The sequence below is a fragment of the Betta splendens genome, chromosome 21 (assembly GCF_900634795.4).
Source record: "Betta splendens chromosome 21, fBetSpl5.4, whole genome shotgun sequence".
NCBI classification, from domain to species: domain Eukaryota; kingdom Metazoa; phylum Chordata; class Actinopteri; order Anabantiformes; family Osphronemidae; genus Betta; species Betta splendens.
Window position 1 is genome coordinate 10068880 of NC_040899.1, and position 15344 is coordinate 10084223.

Here is a 15344-nt window from a genome sequence, read left to right on the forward strand (position 1 = left end):
GAATAATGGCTGTATGGAGTGCACTTTGTTGGACGGCCCGAGCGGTTAAATTCCAGCAGGTCATCTCTCATGGACTGGTGGGATAAACACAGCGGCCGTCTCTCCATGTAAGGCCGTGGGAGTGGAGTCTGAGAAGCTGTGACCCTCAGATTCATTCAGAATCAACACAACCAGCAAAAACACCTCGTGCGCCAAAATTGCTTCTTTGTCCTGGACTCGGTTCTGAAGCCAGCTGCTGCTCGACGCTCACATCAATAGCGTCTGACGACTGTACGAGTGCGCGCGCGCGCCTGCCCGAGCTCGCGCGTCAGCAGAGGCTGAGTGCGGGCGGCTCCTCCAGACCAGAACCGGACCCGAGTCCGCAGATATGGGAACCTTCCGGCTGAGATGAGTATCTGCTCCTCGCGGTCTCTGGAAGTTGCGTAACTTTTCCCGACAGTCTCCAGTTTCTCGCGGTGAGTTCACAGTTTTTCTAACTTTTACACAGGACTTACTGTCGCGTTTTTGTGGCGACACTGTTAGAATAAACGTCAAACCATTTATCACCTGTTTGTGTTTTATTTTTTTTACTTCATAGCGTAGAACTAAGTAATTAAAACTTATTAATGGAGGATAATGGAGGACGCAGCACCATCGTGATATCAAGAATTACTTTATGTACTTGAACAATGGATTTCAGCAAGTTTAAATAACCTTATTTTGCGTCTTGGATTGAATTTTCATCCATATTTTTTATGTGCTGCTCTCTTAATGTCAAATCAATAATCAATCAAGCACTGCTTCTCAAAAGCTTGTTTCTAGTCTGTTACTGTAATGACCTGCTTTCACGAGGCGCCGTTCTCCCTCTGTTTTATCAGCTCAACTATTCCCCCATGTTATTTCACGAGATCTGAGCCAGCGTCTCTGAGTTTGGAGGTCTTGGCTTTAAATAGTTGGTAGATTCACTAAGCAGGTGGAATGCAACAAGCCCATCTGACTTTCCAGCAGCAGTTTAAATATTGTGCTTCCTCTACACAATATTTACTGACACTGTTTAGAACGACGATAAACACAAGCTCCGTGGAGACGCCTCCTGTGAAGTCTCAGCGTCTGACAGCTATTTCCTGCATTTGAAGGCGTTTGGAGTTTAAAAAAAAAAAACAGCGCAAACCTTCAACGACTGTCACGTTCGTCGCTCCCTGTCTGGTCTTTCTTGCAGGTTTCAGGAAAATGGTTACGTTTTCAGGGTTGGTCTTTTTGTGCTTGCTCCGAGCTGCGGTCCCTCAGGACCCTCGTGGACCCAGGCCCGTACCCCGGCCCGGCGACAGCCCGCAGCCGACCGTGCCTCCACTCGAACCCGAGCCCACGCCGAGACCTGAAGGTTGTGAGAGTGAGTTCCACAAATGCTCAGCCCAGTAAAATGTCAGCATTAAATATCATAATGTATAGTATTTGCTCAGAGCTACACGTCTGCCTGCAGCTGGGACCGTTGACTGTCCCATCAAGCTCTTCTTCACCATTGACACCTCCGAGACCATCGCCTTGCAGGAGTCCCCGCCCGGCGCCCTGGTGGAGGACGTGAAGGAGTTCACCAAGATGTTCGTGGAGAGGCTTGCTGATGAGGAGTACATGGGCCGCATCCAGATCGTCTGGTCCATAGGAGGCCTCCACTTCTCCCAGACTCAGGTGGTCTTTAGCCAGTTCACCACCAAGGAGAACTTCATCAGGAGCCTCCGTGGGATCCGATATCTGGGGAAAGGCACCTACATCGACTGCGCCCTCAAAAACATGACACACCAGCTGACCCGTCGCTTCACAGGGACGAAGGCCGTGCTCTTCTCTGTGGTCATAACTGACGGACATGTGACGGGGAATCCATGCGGGGGGATCAAGGCGACGGCGGAGAGGGCCCGGGAGCAAGGCATCCATGTTTTCTCCGTGGCAGCGTCCAGAAACATTGATGAGTTAGGAATGAGGGAGATCGCCAACTCTCCCTATGAGCTGTACCGCGACGACTACATGGCCGTGGAGATCGTCGATGGGCGACCGAAGATGAAGACTGAGTCGATCGATCGCATCATAAAAGCCATGGTGATCTGAAATTTAGCCAATGCTGGTCGTTGGATTAAGGTTAAATTATAAATTTACTTACTGTGAAATTTATACTGACATTGTGTTGTCCTTCCAGAAATATCAAGCCTATTTACAGGTAAGAAAGATTTGGTGTGTGCTATTAAAATGCATAAAACACTGCTCCTTTATAAATTGTAATGTGGTTTCATTCAACCGTTTAGTGTTACTCACACAAATGCCTTGAAATGCCTGGAATCCGAGGGCCGAAAGGATTTCGAGGCCCAAAAGTGAGTAATGAAATGCCACAATTGAGTGATCTGCGTTTTAGCTTGTACCAAAACCGATTTTGTTAAAATGTCCAAATGTAAGATGTCTTCTACATCTAACAGGGTATAAAAGGAGAAAGTGGGCCACTTGGACAAAAAGGTGAAAGGGGTGCACAGGTAGGTAAATATTCAGATTATAGGAAATGAGCAAAGCAGCTCCATAGTCAGTTCGGTGTCATTATTAAACACTGCTCCTGCATATTAACTTCACTGATTCACTTCACTGATACTTCACTGATTTATGTCTCAGGGAGATCCTGGCATCGAAGGTCCAATTGGACGACCTGGTTCAAAGGTTCGTTTAAGCTGCTTGACTGATGCATTCATGTAATTGCTCTTTAAAAGCAGGTCATCTCAATAACACGTGCTTGTGTTCCGATGCAGGGAGAAATCGGCCTAAAAGGTGAAAAGGTGAGAAATAAATCTTAATATTTCTGTCCTTCGGTTAATGCATCGTATTGAATGATTAATGGATGTGTTTTACCCCCACAGGGGGAAATCGGAGAAATTGGAGCAAAGGTTAATAAAGACCTCAAAGCTATGCTTACACACATTTAGATCCGACCTCATCCAACATTGTTAACATTTATACATTTGTGTGTTCACTGGCGTCTGGATGTTCAGGGAGGGGCAGGAGGAGCTGGCAGGAACGGAACCGACGGACAAAAGGTGAGTAATAACTAAACAAAGCCACATGTACAGTATAAGTGACCTCACATGTTCAGTTCATTGATACATACGTGTCTGTGTCACATTTAGGGTAAACTGGGCCGAATAGGAACTCCTGGTTGCAAAGGTGAAGCAGGTGACCAGGTCAGTATTTACTGAGCTGTAGTGAACTGCTCCTCGTACTGCTTTGTAATAGTGTAACCTTAGTGTCAGCACTTCATATTTTCACATGTGTAACATTTGAGTTAAGAATAGTTCAGAATAACCTTGGTTCCTACCTGCCCTGATTCACACAGGGGACGTATTGAGTGTAACGTCTGGTGAGTAGCACTGTATCAATGTACTGTAGGGTTGCAGGCGGAACACCAATAACATGTCTAATTATTGTGCAGTAGGTGAAAAATGTGGTGGGTTCAGCATGATTCATTTGGATTTTCCCTTAAAGGGACCACATGGCTACCAAGGAGAAGTCGGGGACTCGGGGCCACCAGGTGAAAAAGGCACAAAGGTCTGTACTAGCATCAAAACTAGCATCACTAAATGAGGAAATGAAAAAAAAACAAATGAATTAGGTGGATTTCTAAATTAAAACGAACTTTTCCAGCTCTGTGCACCTGTGGGAGTTGGGCTGTTATGGTAGCTTTTACTCAAGTTGCTCAATTTCTAAACAGGAAACCCCCCCTGTGTTCAAACGGAGGACTGTCCATGCGTTGTTCCTGAACGTTACACCCTGATTTCCATCTAAGTAAACTCATTTCATTTGGCTGCAAGGAAAACTCCTCTCAGGCCATTTGGCGGTTTATTTGTTGACCTTTCTTAATTCATCTTCAAGTGGGAGACACAGATGTCACGAATTCCCACATTTCTCCCCTGGAATTACAAATTGGCATGTAAACACATATGTTTTTCTCACTCAGCCGTCGGAGATTACAAGCAGAATGATGTGATATGAATGGGGTCCAAAGCAGCTGAGGCGGTAAAAAAAATGGCTTAGATGAATGTGGAGCTCAGCTTGACGTTTTCAAGCTGAGCTGACAAGCTGTCAGACGTTTTAAAGCAGCCACAGGAGATAAACCATGGATTTTTCATAAGGCTCCTCCGACTTTCTAGCTCTTGGCCTCACACCCACATGTGCATTACAGCCTGGGAGACTTCCCACATTGATTAACATATATATTGTGACAATGCTCATAGTTCAAAGTTAAACTTTTAAATATACTATAAAACTATGTATTTTAACAATAATGTGGACATTTCATGTGTTGTTTACTGTATTCAGTAACTTGGCTTGTTACTTAGGGTGACCCTGGCCTCCCTGGGAAACCAGGCCGACCAGGTTCTGGGGGTGATCCAGGATCAAAGGTAATTGAAAAAGAGCAGAATGGCAATTTTCTTTTATAAAAACAGAATCATTGACTAGAATCCCCAATCCATAGGGCGAAAGAGGACATCCTGGAAATCCAGGTCTCCCAGGAGTTAAAGGACTTGTGGTACAGAACCAAATGAATTTTTTATTATTATAAGTTTAACAAAAAAAACTAATAATATTTTTACAAAGATGACTGAATCAGAACTTTTCATTCAGGGGCCTAATGGTTTACCTGGACCCAAAGGCTGGGAGGTAATGTACTTATTTTCTGTAACATTTTAATTTGCAAGAATTACTACAGTTGGCTTTTAATTATGTTTAAATAACTGTTAACAGGGAAGGAGAGGGAACCCTGGAAGAAAGGGAACGCCAGGGCGTGATGGGGTAAAAGGAGATAAGGTATGTTTAAGTAATTGAAGTGCAGACATACATAACACAGCATCCCTTCATATTGTAGTGTAGCTTAGGGGGAAAGATCTATTACGAAAACATGGAAGCTGAGTAACAATCCTCTTCATTTACTCCTGTTGATCTTAGTCCCCTGAGTTTTAAATCTCTCAGCTGTTTTCTACTTTTACCAGTAAAAGTACACCTGCCTCCTATAAGTGGCCTCCATGCTGCTGTGGAAGATCCCCTAAGCAGATTATGTCAGGAAAATTGGACCCACATTTAAGTGAAATAAAGAATTCCGGTCTCTCAGTTACTGTTGTGTTTTGTACACATTGGTTGATGATTAATGGTCTGGTGCAAATCCTGACACATCCATTTATTTTAAGGGAGAACGAGGGCCACAGGGAGGTAGAGGTCGGCCCGGAGAAGACGGACTCAAGGGCGCCAAGGTGAGGAGATCATACCGTGGGTGGATTTTAGCAGCAGGATGACTCAGCAGCTTCTTAGGAACTCAGAAAGACTTCCTTAAGCCTCCAGTAGTTACTGTTCGCCTTCATGTACTGCGATCCTGCCAAAAAAAGCCAGAGAAGAGTGTTCTGTCACAAAAACACATTTCCAAGGAAGTGTTCTGTAAAAGAGTAACAATGTGTGTAGTAGTTCTGAGTACCAATGTGTGTAGTGATATGTGGGCTGTATAAAAAGTGGTATTCAGTGAAACCTTTCTATTAACCTCTCTCCAGGGAGACCAGGGGCTGCCAGGACCAAGGGGTCAGCCAGGACAGTCAGGGGACCCAGGAGTAAATGTGTGTGTTTTCTTTAAAAGATTTTTTTTGCCCTGTGATGGAGCATTAGCATAAAACTACAGCGTGAAATAAACTCTAGGCAACGTTGTCTAAATGCAGGGCACCAAGGGAAATCCTGGAGAACCTGGACCGAGGGGAAACTCTGGATCCGTCGGACCAAAGGTGGGCAAAAATATGAGCTTGTATTGTCTAGACATTGTGTTACTGTATGTAAAAAAGCAGAATTTGATCATCATTTACTCTGAAGGGAGACATTGGAAGACAAGGATTCAGCTATCCAGGACCGAGGGGGCCCACGGTACTGTCCTCAGTTTACTTTATGAAGCTTCTGCATTATTTAATGCACAGCTGAGTCTAAAGTAACTCTGCTCCAGGGAGACAGAGGTGATCCAGGCAGAAGAGGACCAAGGGGAGGCCGAGGGGAATGTGGGGCCAAAGGAGATCCTGGAGAAAAGGGTCAACCAGGAGGACCAGTAAGAATAATCTAACCAATTCCTGTTCCAACTGGGTGCGTCCAAGGTGCTCAGGATGACAACCACGTATCTTATTTTGACTAAGGTCGAGATCTTAAGATATTGAGTTAGACCAGGCTTCAGTGAAAAAAATGTTTTTGATTAATTTGGGATAAGTAACCTTTTATGAGCACATGACTTTATCTTAGGCTAGTTAGGTAATAACATATGTGGAAATGCGCCATAGAGATAAATATGACTTTAGTCTGTGAGGGTTCAGCTGATGAAGAAATGCTGTGAAGCCTCAAGTTATTTCTCCTGGCACATTTTTTGTATTCTATTCATTTAAGAGATTCCATCAGTTCTGAGATATCTGGTGACACCAGGTGGACTTAGCAGAAAGTCACTGCAACACAACCCACAAATAAATGCAGTATTATACAGTTATTATAGAATTTCTTCACACTGGATTCTTTAGGGGAAACCAGGCGAGCCAGGTCGACCAGGAGAGCGAGGACCTCAAGGAGAACCTGGAAGTGATGTGAGTAACAGCACAGCCACTCAATAATAAAAATTCAATAATGACATGACCATGCATAACATCTGAGATGCCTTTGTGTGTGTGTGTGTGTGTGTGTGTGTGTGTGTGTGTGTGTGTGTGTGTGTGTGTGTGTGTGTGTGTGTGTGTGTGTGTGTGTGTGTGTGTGTGTGTGTGTGTGTGTGTGTGTGCAGGGAAAGCAAGGACCCGTGGGCGATCCTGGACTCACTGTGAGTAAACATTACAGTTTCCATCTGTATTTTCTTGGCTGTATAGTTTCCAACATCTCTACCTGTCACTGCAGGACTGTGATGTCATGACTTATATCAGGGAGACCTGTGGTTGTTGTGGTAAGCAAATATCACCACCGTCCTACAGACGTACTGCAGCTTAATAGCCTGGTTCTTCTTGCTAACTGTGTTCTTGTCTTCGGTTCTCAGACTGCGAGAAGCTCTGTGGAGCTCTGGATATTGTATTTGTGATTGATAGCTCAGAGAGTGTCGGCCTGACAAACTTCACCCTCGAAAAGAATTTTGTTGTCAACACCATCAACAGACTGGGATCTATGGCCAGCGACCCTGCATCGACAACTGGTACAGCGACACAGACGCACCTGTAAATCCTCACAGAACAGTTTGACGTAATAAGACGACTTCACCATGAAAGATGGACCAAAGTTTGAATCACTGAACAAAGCTAGAGCAAAAAATATCTGAAGAACCACCATATTTGGGCCTGTGCTCTACATTAACACTGACTGTACAACAATGACTAAGTGTTGCTCATTGTGCTGAAGTGTAAACACTTTCAATTTAGTCAAACAGAACATTGGATGAGTGCATGGAATTTAGTTGGGAACTGAAAAATTGGTATGTCAGAAAACTGTGCTTATTCGTTTTGAAGCTTAATGACTCCCACTGTTCCAGGCACCAGAGTTGGAGTCGTGCAGTACAGTCACAACGGGACCTTTGAGGCCATACGTCTCGACGACCCCAACATCAATTCCATGTCCGCCTTTAAAACGGCGGTGAAGAACCTGCAGTGGATCGCCGGGGGCACCTACACGCCATCGGCCCTCAAGTTCGCCTACGACAACCTCATCAGGGACAGCAAGCGAGCCAGAGCGAGGGTGTCCGTGGTGGTGATCACCGACGGCCGCTTCGACCCCCGCGACAACGAGGATCTCCTCCAGTACATGTGTGAGGACGACAGCGTGGTGGTGAACGCCATCGGGGTCGGCGACATGTTTAAAAAGGAGCAGGATGACGAGATTCTGGGCTCGATAGCGTGCGGCAAGAAGGAACGTGTCACTGAGATGAGGCGATACGCTGACTTGGTTGCTGAGGATTTCATGGAGACATTGGAGACCGTGCTTTGTCCAGGTAAGACTGTGTGAACAGCAGGGGGCCATGACTGGTCCCTTTGAGCATCTGTCTAACATATGCCTCCTTGATGTCCCTTACAGAACCAGTGATTGTCTGCCCCGACCTTCCCTGTAAGAGTGGTAGGTGTTAATCCTGGCTACATTACCAGGGATGTTTTAATGATGTGCAGCTCAGAGTGTAATGATTCTAATTATTTTTTGACTACAGAGCCAGACGTAGCTCCGTGTGCCAACAGACCAGTGGAGTTGGTTTTTCTACTCGATGGCTCAGAGCGCATGGGAATGAAGAACTTCCAGCACGCCCTGGAACTTGTGCAGAAGGTGGCAGACCGACTGGTACTGGCTCAGAGCAGGACAGATTCAATGCGAGCCCGCGTGGCACTGCTAGAGTTCGGGAAGGAGAGCGAGAACCGCGTGGCCTTCCCTCTGACGCACGACCCCGCTGTTATTGCTGACGGTATCGAGCGCTTGACTTATCTGGATTCTTCCTCCAGCGTGGGGCCTGCCATCCTCCACGGCATAGACAACATCCTGAGTAAAGGAAACGTTCGGCAAACCAGGCGCAATGCAGAGATTTCGTTTGTCTTCATCACGGACGGCATCACTGACACTGAGAACCTGGACGAGGCGGTTAGCGCCATGCGTGGAGCACAGGCGGTCTCCACAGTCATCGCCCCAGGAAGTGATGTTGACCAAGAAGTGTTAATAATGCTGGCCATGGGTGACCAGGAAGCCATTTTTAAAGGAAAAGACCTCTCTGATCTGACCCGGTCCAGTTTATTTGAACGTTTCATCAAGTGGGTATGTTAGAGAAACCCTGTGTGAAGATGAATGTGTTCTGGTGCTAACATTAGCATTTTAATACAGGTTTATTATGACCTACTGCACTTTGCAAAACATGTCACTGCACTCCTTTACTATGAGGCTTTAATGACTTAAGATAATAAACATGCACTTTGAGAATTTACAGATAAAAGCAACGCCGTGTCCACGTTTTTCAGCACAGAATAATTCAGATATTTCAACAACATTACAGTGAATAACTACAGAATTCAAACATGGTAGTTGTACAATTCATTATTAATAACACACACATAAAGGCTTTACCATCATATGTGAAAATTAATGATTAGTACATTCCCATGGGTAAAAAGTTCAAATCTTGCTCTGTGTATAGTTTCTGTGTATGGTCAGTATAAGGCGTCTCCAAGTGGGAGTAAAAACAAAGGACAGTTGATTTGGTCTGGGTGGGATGAATGGTAGCATTCCTCTCGTGTCTCTGCACTTCCAGTTAGGACGCTCCCTTTCACATCATGTCCAGCTTCACAGGAAAAGAGAGGAAAAGTAGAAGGATAAGGCCGTCATTAGACACATCCTGTAAATTCACAAGAAATGGCTTCACGGACTCTGTGGACACAAGATATTTAGTTAACACACACGAACACATACCAAGTCGTCAACATCTCCTGTGTCTTCAGCTGGTGGTGCGGCCTCCTCTTCTTTCTTCTCCTCGCCAACCAGAAACTGAAAATTAAACAGCATTTAGTCATTAATAATCATCTTTTTGCCTCACACGACTTAAGAGCATTTTCTCTGACTCACCTCATTGGCTTCACTTTTGGATACGGTACTTCCTTCAACCTCATCCTTGCTGATCAAAGTAACAGCATCTGTTAATCAAAGGCAACACTTGAGCACTTAAACACTTTCAGGAATCAATCTTCTTGCACGTTTGTGTTATTTACTTGCACTCAAGAAAAGGTATATGAACATTTGAACTCATCTCAGGGGAGGAATGGTTTGAGAGAAATCCTGCAGCTCCAATTAAAGAAGCTTATCATACCTTGAACAAGCAGGTCCCAGAAGACCTCTAGGCCTCTGTTTGGGATGCTCCTTTTCAGGGATTGGAGGTAGCTATTGAAGAGTTCAGCGTTCCCCAGCTGAATTAAAAAAGATATGAAACACCTTCAAATCCATTTGTGTGTATCCTAAAAGCTAATGTCTACATGCAAAGACTTCAGCATGAGTCCAAAGGCATTGTGAAAAATGAAACAGACCTATCTTTGACTTCAGTTGACTCCATACCAAAACTATGCACTGATATCTTAAAATAATATCTCAGGCTGTTAAAACAGAAACCCCCACAGCAGGAGGCATGTTACAGCTGGGAAAGTGAACGTCTGTTTACCTTAACGGACTGCTCTCTAAATGCCTGGATACAGGTGATGCTTTTCATGTAGTAGTGTGTGTTCTTGTTGCTAAGCAACTGCTCTATCCTGTGAGTCAGTTGCTGGCAGACTGGGGAGGACACAGGGGTCACAACCAGAGATAAACACAATTACAAGCGCTGAACGTGAGGTATGAGATTTTATACAGAAAGCAGAAAATGTTGATCAGCCAGAAAAAAAAAAAACAGACAGAGCCTCACCCTCTCCAAATGAAAGATTCTTCTGCTTGATCAGAGCATGGAAGTCTCGGGCTGGATCCACGCTTCCCACCTGATGAAGTGTGGATAAGTTTATTATTAGTGACAGCCCAAGTGAAACAAATAAATATTACCGACTTAAGCATGTCTTTCTGAGCAGGCGGTAAAATTATTTATTTGGAATAGCTGCTTTCAATATAAAGTGGTTCTCTCTCCTCTGTGTCATCCAAGTCCTCTCACCGAAGTAACAGTGCCTTCAGCAATGTCAGCCAGGTTATAGTCCTCCTCCTCTTCGTCTCTTTTTGCCTTCTGGGCATCTGCTGCCTCAGAGCTATGAATCACAAAAGGATCAGTACAAACACTGAAAACTATTTCTACAAACTGTTATTTTTGTAACAAGTAAAACGTTAGTAAAGCACGGAAAATGAAAAGCTTAAAAATAAACTTTTTTGATGCGTACAATTCATTAAAGTACAAATACTCCTTTACAGATTTTGTAGGTGATACCAGAAAATCAGAAACAAATCAGTTCACACTATGAGCCACAGTCGTATCATCATAATCTTTAAAAACAACTGACTCACTTACTCTTTGCCAAAAATCTGAGCGCTGGTCTTGAGTTTCTTCTTCTTCTCCACTTCTGTGAGAGGAAACTTCCTTTTTATCTCTGCAAGTGGGACTTTGCATCTCTCATTGATGACCTCAGGACGCTCAAGAGCAGCCTTGAGCCATGGCTCCATAGGAGGAAGTGGCATGTCAGGGTTTAAAGCCCGATGATGCAGGCACTGAAAGAAAGTTTGGGTCAAGGACAAGAGACAGAAAGCAACTGTCTGGCAGAAAGGAAGAATTCTACCTGGTGGAGTTCTAAAGATACAGAGCAGTGTTTTTAATCTGAAGTTACTGATGCAACTGAAAAAACTGTATTGCAGTACCTGGAAGTGCCTTTGGAAGGCAGGGTTTGGAATGTGGTGGACCTTCAACATGTCCTTTTGTTCTCCATTCTCATCTTTCTCTACCAACATCATAGAGTCAATGAGAGAGTCTACAGCCGACAGCTGTGCATCTAAAGAAACCATAAGACACACAATCTATTCAATTCACAGCTTATTCAAGTTTTGGCACAAGTGTAAACAGGATCTTGGGGCAAACTGATGTCATGCCCAGTAAACATCACATTCTGTAGCAAGTACAAGTACTGTTATATTACTTTATAGATGTATTTGCACTTCATAATAATTCATTCTTCATTCAATTTCAGATTGAAAAGTACTTAAGTAGGGTAAGAAACAAGTGTTACAGAAAACTCAATATGCAGACAGTACCTGACGAAGTGAATTTTTTGTTGTCGAGAGAAGGAAACGTAAAATGTCTGAGGTCTTCTGTGAAGGGCAGTTGGACGTACATCAAACACTGTGGAGGGCAGACAGGCTCTTAGCCACATGCGCTTAAATGAATGAATAATAATAACAGTGTATTTCACAGTATGCACTCCCACCTCATAGTGCTGTTTGATGCAAGGGAACGCTGCTCCTACTTGAGGGTTGCTGCGCCGATCATAGGCATACCGTACAATGGCAACCATTTGGAGTTCATCTAGTGCCCGGATAAGGGCTGACAGTGCTACTCCTGCATGCTGCTCAGACAGAGCGTAGAAAAAGACAGGAGCGTGTCATGATCAAAGCATGCAATCACCAGCAATGAACTCATTTGCTTTTATTTCACCTCATCACCACTGGGAGCAAACATCTTGATAACCTGATTTCCCATGAACAGATGACGCTGTATCTACAAGCAGACGGTAAAAATAAGGTAAAAATGGTTTTACATTTACATATTTAGCTAAACACTTATTATATAGTACTGTACCATGTGTTGCTTAGTAAAGCCTAGTACAGCAAAGCACTTCCCATCATGCTTGTATTTCATCTGATCTTGATCAACTTTTGAGAAAGGAACAATGTCACTTCCATACCGAAAACCTGCGAACACAGTTCAAAGTCAAACTTAAAAGATGAATTAATTATGTGCTGTGTGCTTTCATTGCTTCAAGTCGAAAGAGATGCAATCAATACAAATGCATCCTCACCTTGAATCGTGTCATCTTTCGGCACTTCTGTCTCATTGTCATCATCCAGACAGTAGACAGTCTCTCTCTTAATGTCTTCTTTCTCATTTGTTTGAGCATCGACTGAAATCCATGTTTTTTTAAGCTTCTCTTCTGTCACCTGGTGGATATTGGAGGATAGTATAAACATGGTCAAGCTGAATGAGAACGCATCTAACCCAATCGAGAGCAAACCAGGCTTAGCTCAATTGTTTTGTCCAGTAGAACCTTGCTGCGTTTATCATTTGAACAGCACTGACACAAGACGAAAATTTACCCTATGTTTGGAACAGCACTACTATGCAGCTACCCACTAGTCCAAATGTTTAATATGGTATAACTTCTATACCATAATATTAAATGTCAGTATTAAAAGTTAGAGCAAAGCTATTATGAATAAATTATGAACCATCCAAAACAAAATAAATAAATAATCTATTTCAAATGAGAAATAGTTTAATAATACATATTAATCAAGTGGTATACATTACAATTGGTTCATATTAATCAACTTACTGCTTTAAACCCAACAATACGAATAGGCAGTGAGCTGCCAATGGTCAGCTGACAGGGCCATGCCATGGGTCTCCTTTCAATACGCTTGAACATATGCAGCTGTTCAAGTGCACACCTACAATAGTGGTGGAAAAAAGCATGTTTCAGACAAAAAACAGTGGGAAAGAGAAAAAAGTTCAGTGTTAATTAAGAGCACTGACATGAAGGAATAAACCTGGTCAAGGCCGTCCTCCTCGTCCAGACTTAGCATGATGTGTTTGACGATGTCCAGACCACTCTGCTGTTCACTGGACAGACCTTTGCCTGTGGAGGGGTGAGCAGGGCCTCTTCTGTCTACATCTCCTCCACTCACCACACCATCTTCAGTGTTAAAAGGTAAACTGGAAGCATGAATAAATCAATATATCAAGTGATGTTATGAAATGAGGTTGAAACTAATTTAGCTTAAAAAAAACCCAACAACATTAATTTCATTAACTGTACAAAGTATAAAATGAAGGGAGAATGAAGAATAAAATGAATGACATTTAATTATTTCAACTATTATATAAGCTATTAGCTTTAATAATACAACTTGTTAGTGTTTGAAACTTACAAAAACTGCAGTGTGATGCCAGCTTGTTTCAGATTTTCAATAATAACATCCAGGTCATCTGCACTGGCCTGGGTGTTGAGATCAGTCAACATGGCAATGTTGAGGCGATCATACTTTTTCCCTCTGATAATAAATACCCAAAAGAGTTTCAGTCACATCACTATGTAAACACCCAGTAACCCAATCACCATATTATACGGTCATATAAAGACATTAGAGATAAGGGAAACATTTTACTTGGTTTCTGTTTTAAGGATGTCCATGCAGACAACAAGAGCATCCAGCCCTGTTGAACAGTCGTTAAGGAGCAAAGCCTTTGTTGCACGTCACCTTGGAACGTGTGTGTGTGCATGCAAACAGAATCTGACAAATTCATTTACAAAAACAAAACCCTCATATTATACGTATCATGGATTTGAACATTGCACCTTCTAACTATAATTATAATGACAATAATGCTGAAATTCTATTCTAAAGTAAGAAGTCAGTTATTGATTAGTTAATAAAAAGGATACAATCAGCTTGTTGGTTCTCTGGCTGAACCTGGTGCTCAATCTCCTCTAGAAGCTCAAAATCGGGTACTGTAAGGTGACGATGGACAGTGATGTTCTGGTACTGGCCGTCTCGGTCCAGGGGGTTTTTGGTGGCATCTGTTCCGAACAGAACTAAAGCCAGTTCATCCTTTGTCTCAGCAAAAACCTGGAAAAAGCATAAATGACTAGACCAGTGAAAGCTGCAAATAACAGAGGATTTTTTTTCTCCATGCTTTAAGGAGTAGCTAAGAGCGTTCTCGATCAAAACTAGACTGGTACCTGGCGCTGGACAAACTTCTGAATGACCTTTTTGGCTAGTTCAAACGGAGGTTCTTCACCCGGAGCATTGTTGGACATGGAGAACCCCACGTCCATGCACAGCACCGACGCTGACTGTAGACAACAAACATATCAGGCGGCTTTTATTTGGTGTATTGTTACAGTTGACTCACAAAGAGGTGTTTATATTTCTATGACAAATAGCGATATTAAATTTGCAAAGAACTTTATTCAATGGGAGCGTGACAGCGTTTATTTCTGTCCGTACATGTCCCGACATGTCGCTTCCTTGTCTGAGATTTTCATTCAAATACAAAAAAACGGCTTCTGACGCCTGCAAACGGCGCAATATAAGAGAATTGTAAACAACTTCACCGTTTACGCATCAATTGTCTAAAATTTCAATGGGAAATGAAAGGAGGCAAACTTACTTTAGCCCAAGCCATCTCCCTCCCTTTTAGACTGTGTGCCGCTGTTATGACTCCGGAGAGAAACTGAACGGCTCCACCTTTGGTTCCTGTTTACAATGAGAACTGTTCCGCAGTAATTTTAACGTTTTTTACGATTTTACATTCATTTATATGTAAAGTTGCTCACTGATATACCGGTTTGTTAAAGGACGAGTTTAAGCAGTGAGTTGTAATAACGTTTTCTTTAGCGCCAACGTAGAATCCCTGCTGTGAATTGTCATAATAAAATGTAGGTCAAACGCCCTCCAGCGTTTCAAGTGGCACCGAGCAGAATGAATTTATATCTACCTTATTTCATTTTTCTGTATTCATGATTTGAGATAAAATATAATATCTACTAAATAACAAGAGTTACTTAGAATGCATTTGTATTAGAAAATATAACAATAAATATAGGAGGTAGTCAAAATTAATAAAAATGTCAAAATTGTAACACAAC

At 43.0% G+C, this 15344-nt stretch overlaps 2 protein-coding genes across 3 annotated transcripts; one reads left to right on the top strand and one right to left on the bottom strand.

Annotated features, from left to right (window-relative positions):
• The first annotated feature begins 157 nt into the window (after positions 1-157).
• Positions 158-8963, top strand: LOC114847453 (collagen alpha-2(VI) chain-like). 2 transcript variants are annotated; one of them, XM_029137220.3, is made up of 28 exons: positions 158-455; positions 1199-1360; positions 1460-2070; positions 2168-2188; positions 2274-2339; positions 2442-2495; positions 2629-2673; positions 2763-2789; positions 2871-2897; positions 3003-3047; positions 3138-3191; positions 3493-3555; positions 4347-4409; positions 4484-4537; positions 4633-4668; positions 4753-4815; positions 5193-5255; positions 5547-5609; positions 5709-5771; positions 5857-5907; positions 5984-6082; positions 6540-6602; positions 6794-6829; positions 6904-6949; positions 7040-7192; positions 7526-7981; positions 8065-8103; positions 8192-8963. In XM_029137220.3, the coding sequence occupies exons 2-28, from the start codon at positions 1210-1212 to the stop codon at positions 8791-8793; spliced, it is 3114 nt and encodes a 1037-aa protein (XP_028993053.1). In that variant the 5' UTR covers positions 158-455; positions 1199-1209; the 3' UTR covers positions 8794-8963. The 2 variants fall into 2 exon arrangements, with proteins under 2 accessions (XP_028993053.1, XP_028993052.1); XM_029137219.3 differs by having other exon boundaries at positions 159-455; positions 1199-1369.
• Positions 8894-15020, bottom strand: xrcc5 (X-ray repair complementing defective repair in Chinese hamster cells 5). Its single transcript, XM_029137221.3, has 21 exons — positions 14867-15020; positions 14436-14549; positions 14139-14322; positions 13861-13909; positions 13624-13746; positions 13229-13408; positions 13029-13143; positions 12495-12633; positions 12275-12387; positions 12131-12193; positions 11904-12041; positions 11731-11818; positions 11341-11471; positions 10997-11193; positions 10649-10739; positions 10412-10481; positions 10172-10281; positions 9827-9923; positions 9586-9653; positions 9433-9507; positions 8894-9304 (listed from the first exon to the last, which is right to left on the bottom strand). Exons 1-21 carry the CDS (start codon positions 14879-14881, stop codon positions 9290-9292), a joined length of 2175 nt encoding a protein of 724 aa, XP_028993054.1. The 5' UTR covers positions 14882-15020; the 3' UTR covers positions 8894-9289.
• Positions 15021-15344: the final 324 nt, after the last annotated feature.

What these genes read in the sequence shown, in the direction of transcription:
- LOC114847453 (XM_029137219.3), top strand. Translation starts at nt 1,210, where the DNA reads ATGGTTACGTTTTCAGGGTTGGTCTTTTTGTGCTTGCTCCGAGCTGCG. An exon ending in AAGGATTTCGAGGCCCAAAA is followed by an intron (nt 2,340 to 2,441) that starts GTGAGTAATGAA and finishes TACATCTAACAG; the next exon opens with GGTATAAAAGGAGAAAGTGG. An exon ending in ACGGACTCAAGGGCGCCAAG is followed by an intron (nt 5,256 to 5,546) that starts GTGAGGAGATCA and finishes ACCTCTCTCCAG; the next exon opens with GGAGACCAGGGGCTGCCAGG.
- xrcc5 (XM_029137221.3), bottom strand. An exon ending in AGAAGTTTGTCCAGCGCCAG is followed by an intron (nt 14,323 to 14,435) that starts GTACCAGTCTAG and finishes TGCTTTTTCCAG; the next exon opens with GTTTTTGCTGAGACAAAGGA. An exon ending in CTGAAGGCACTGTTACTTCG is followed by an intron (nt 10,482 to 10,648) that starts GTGAGAGGACTT and finishes ACACTTCATCAG; the next exon opens with GTGGGAAGCGTGGATCCAGC.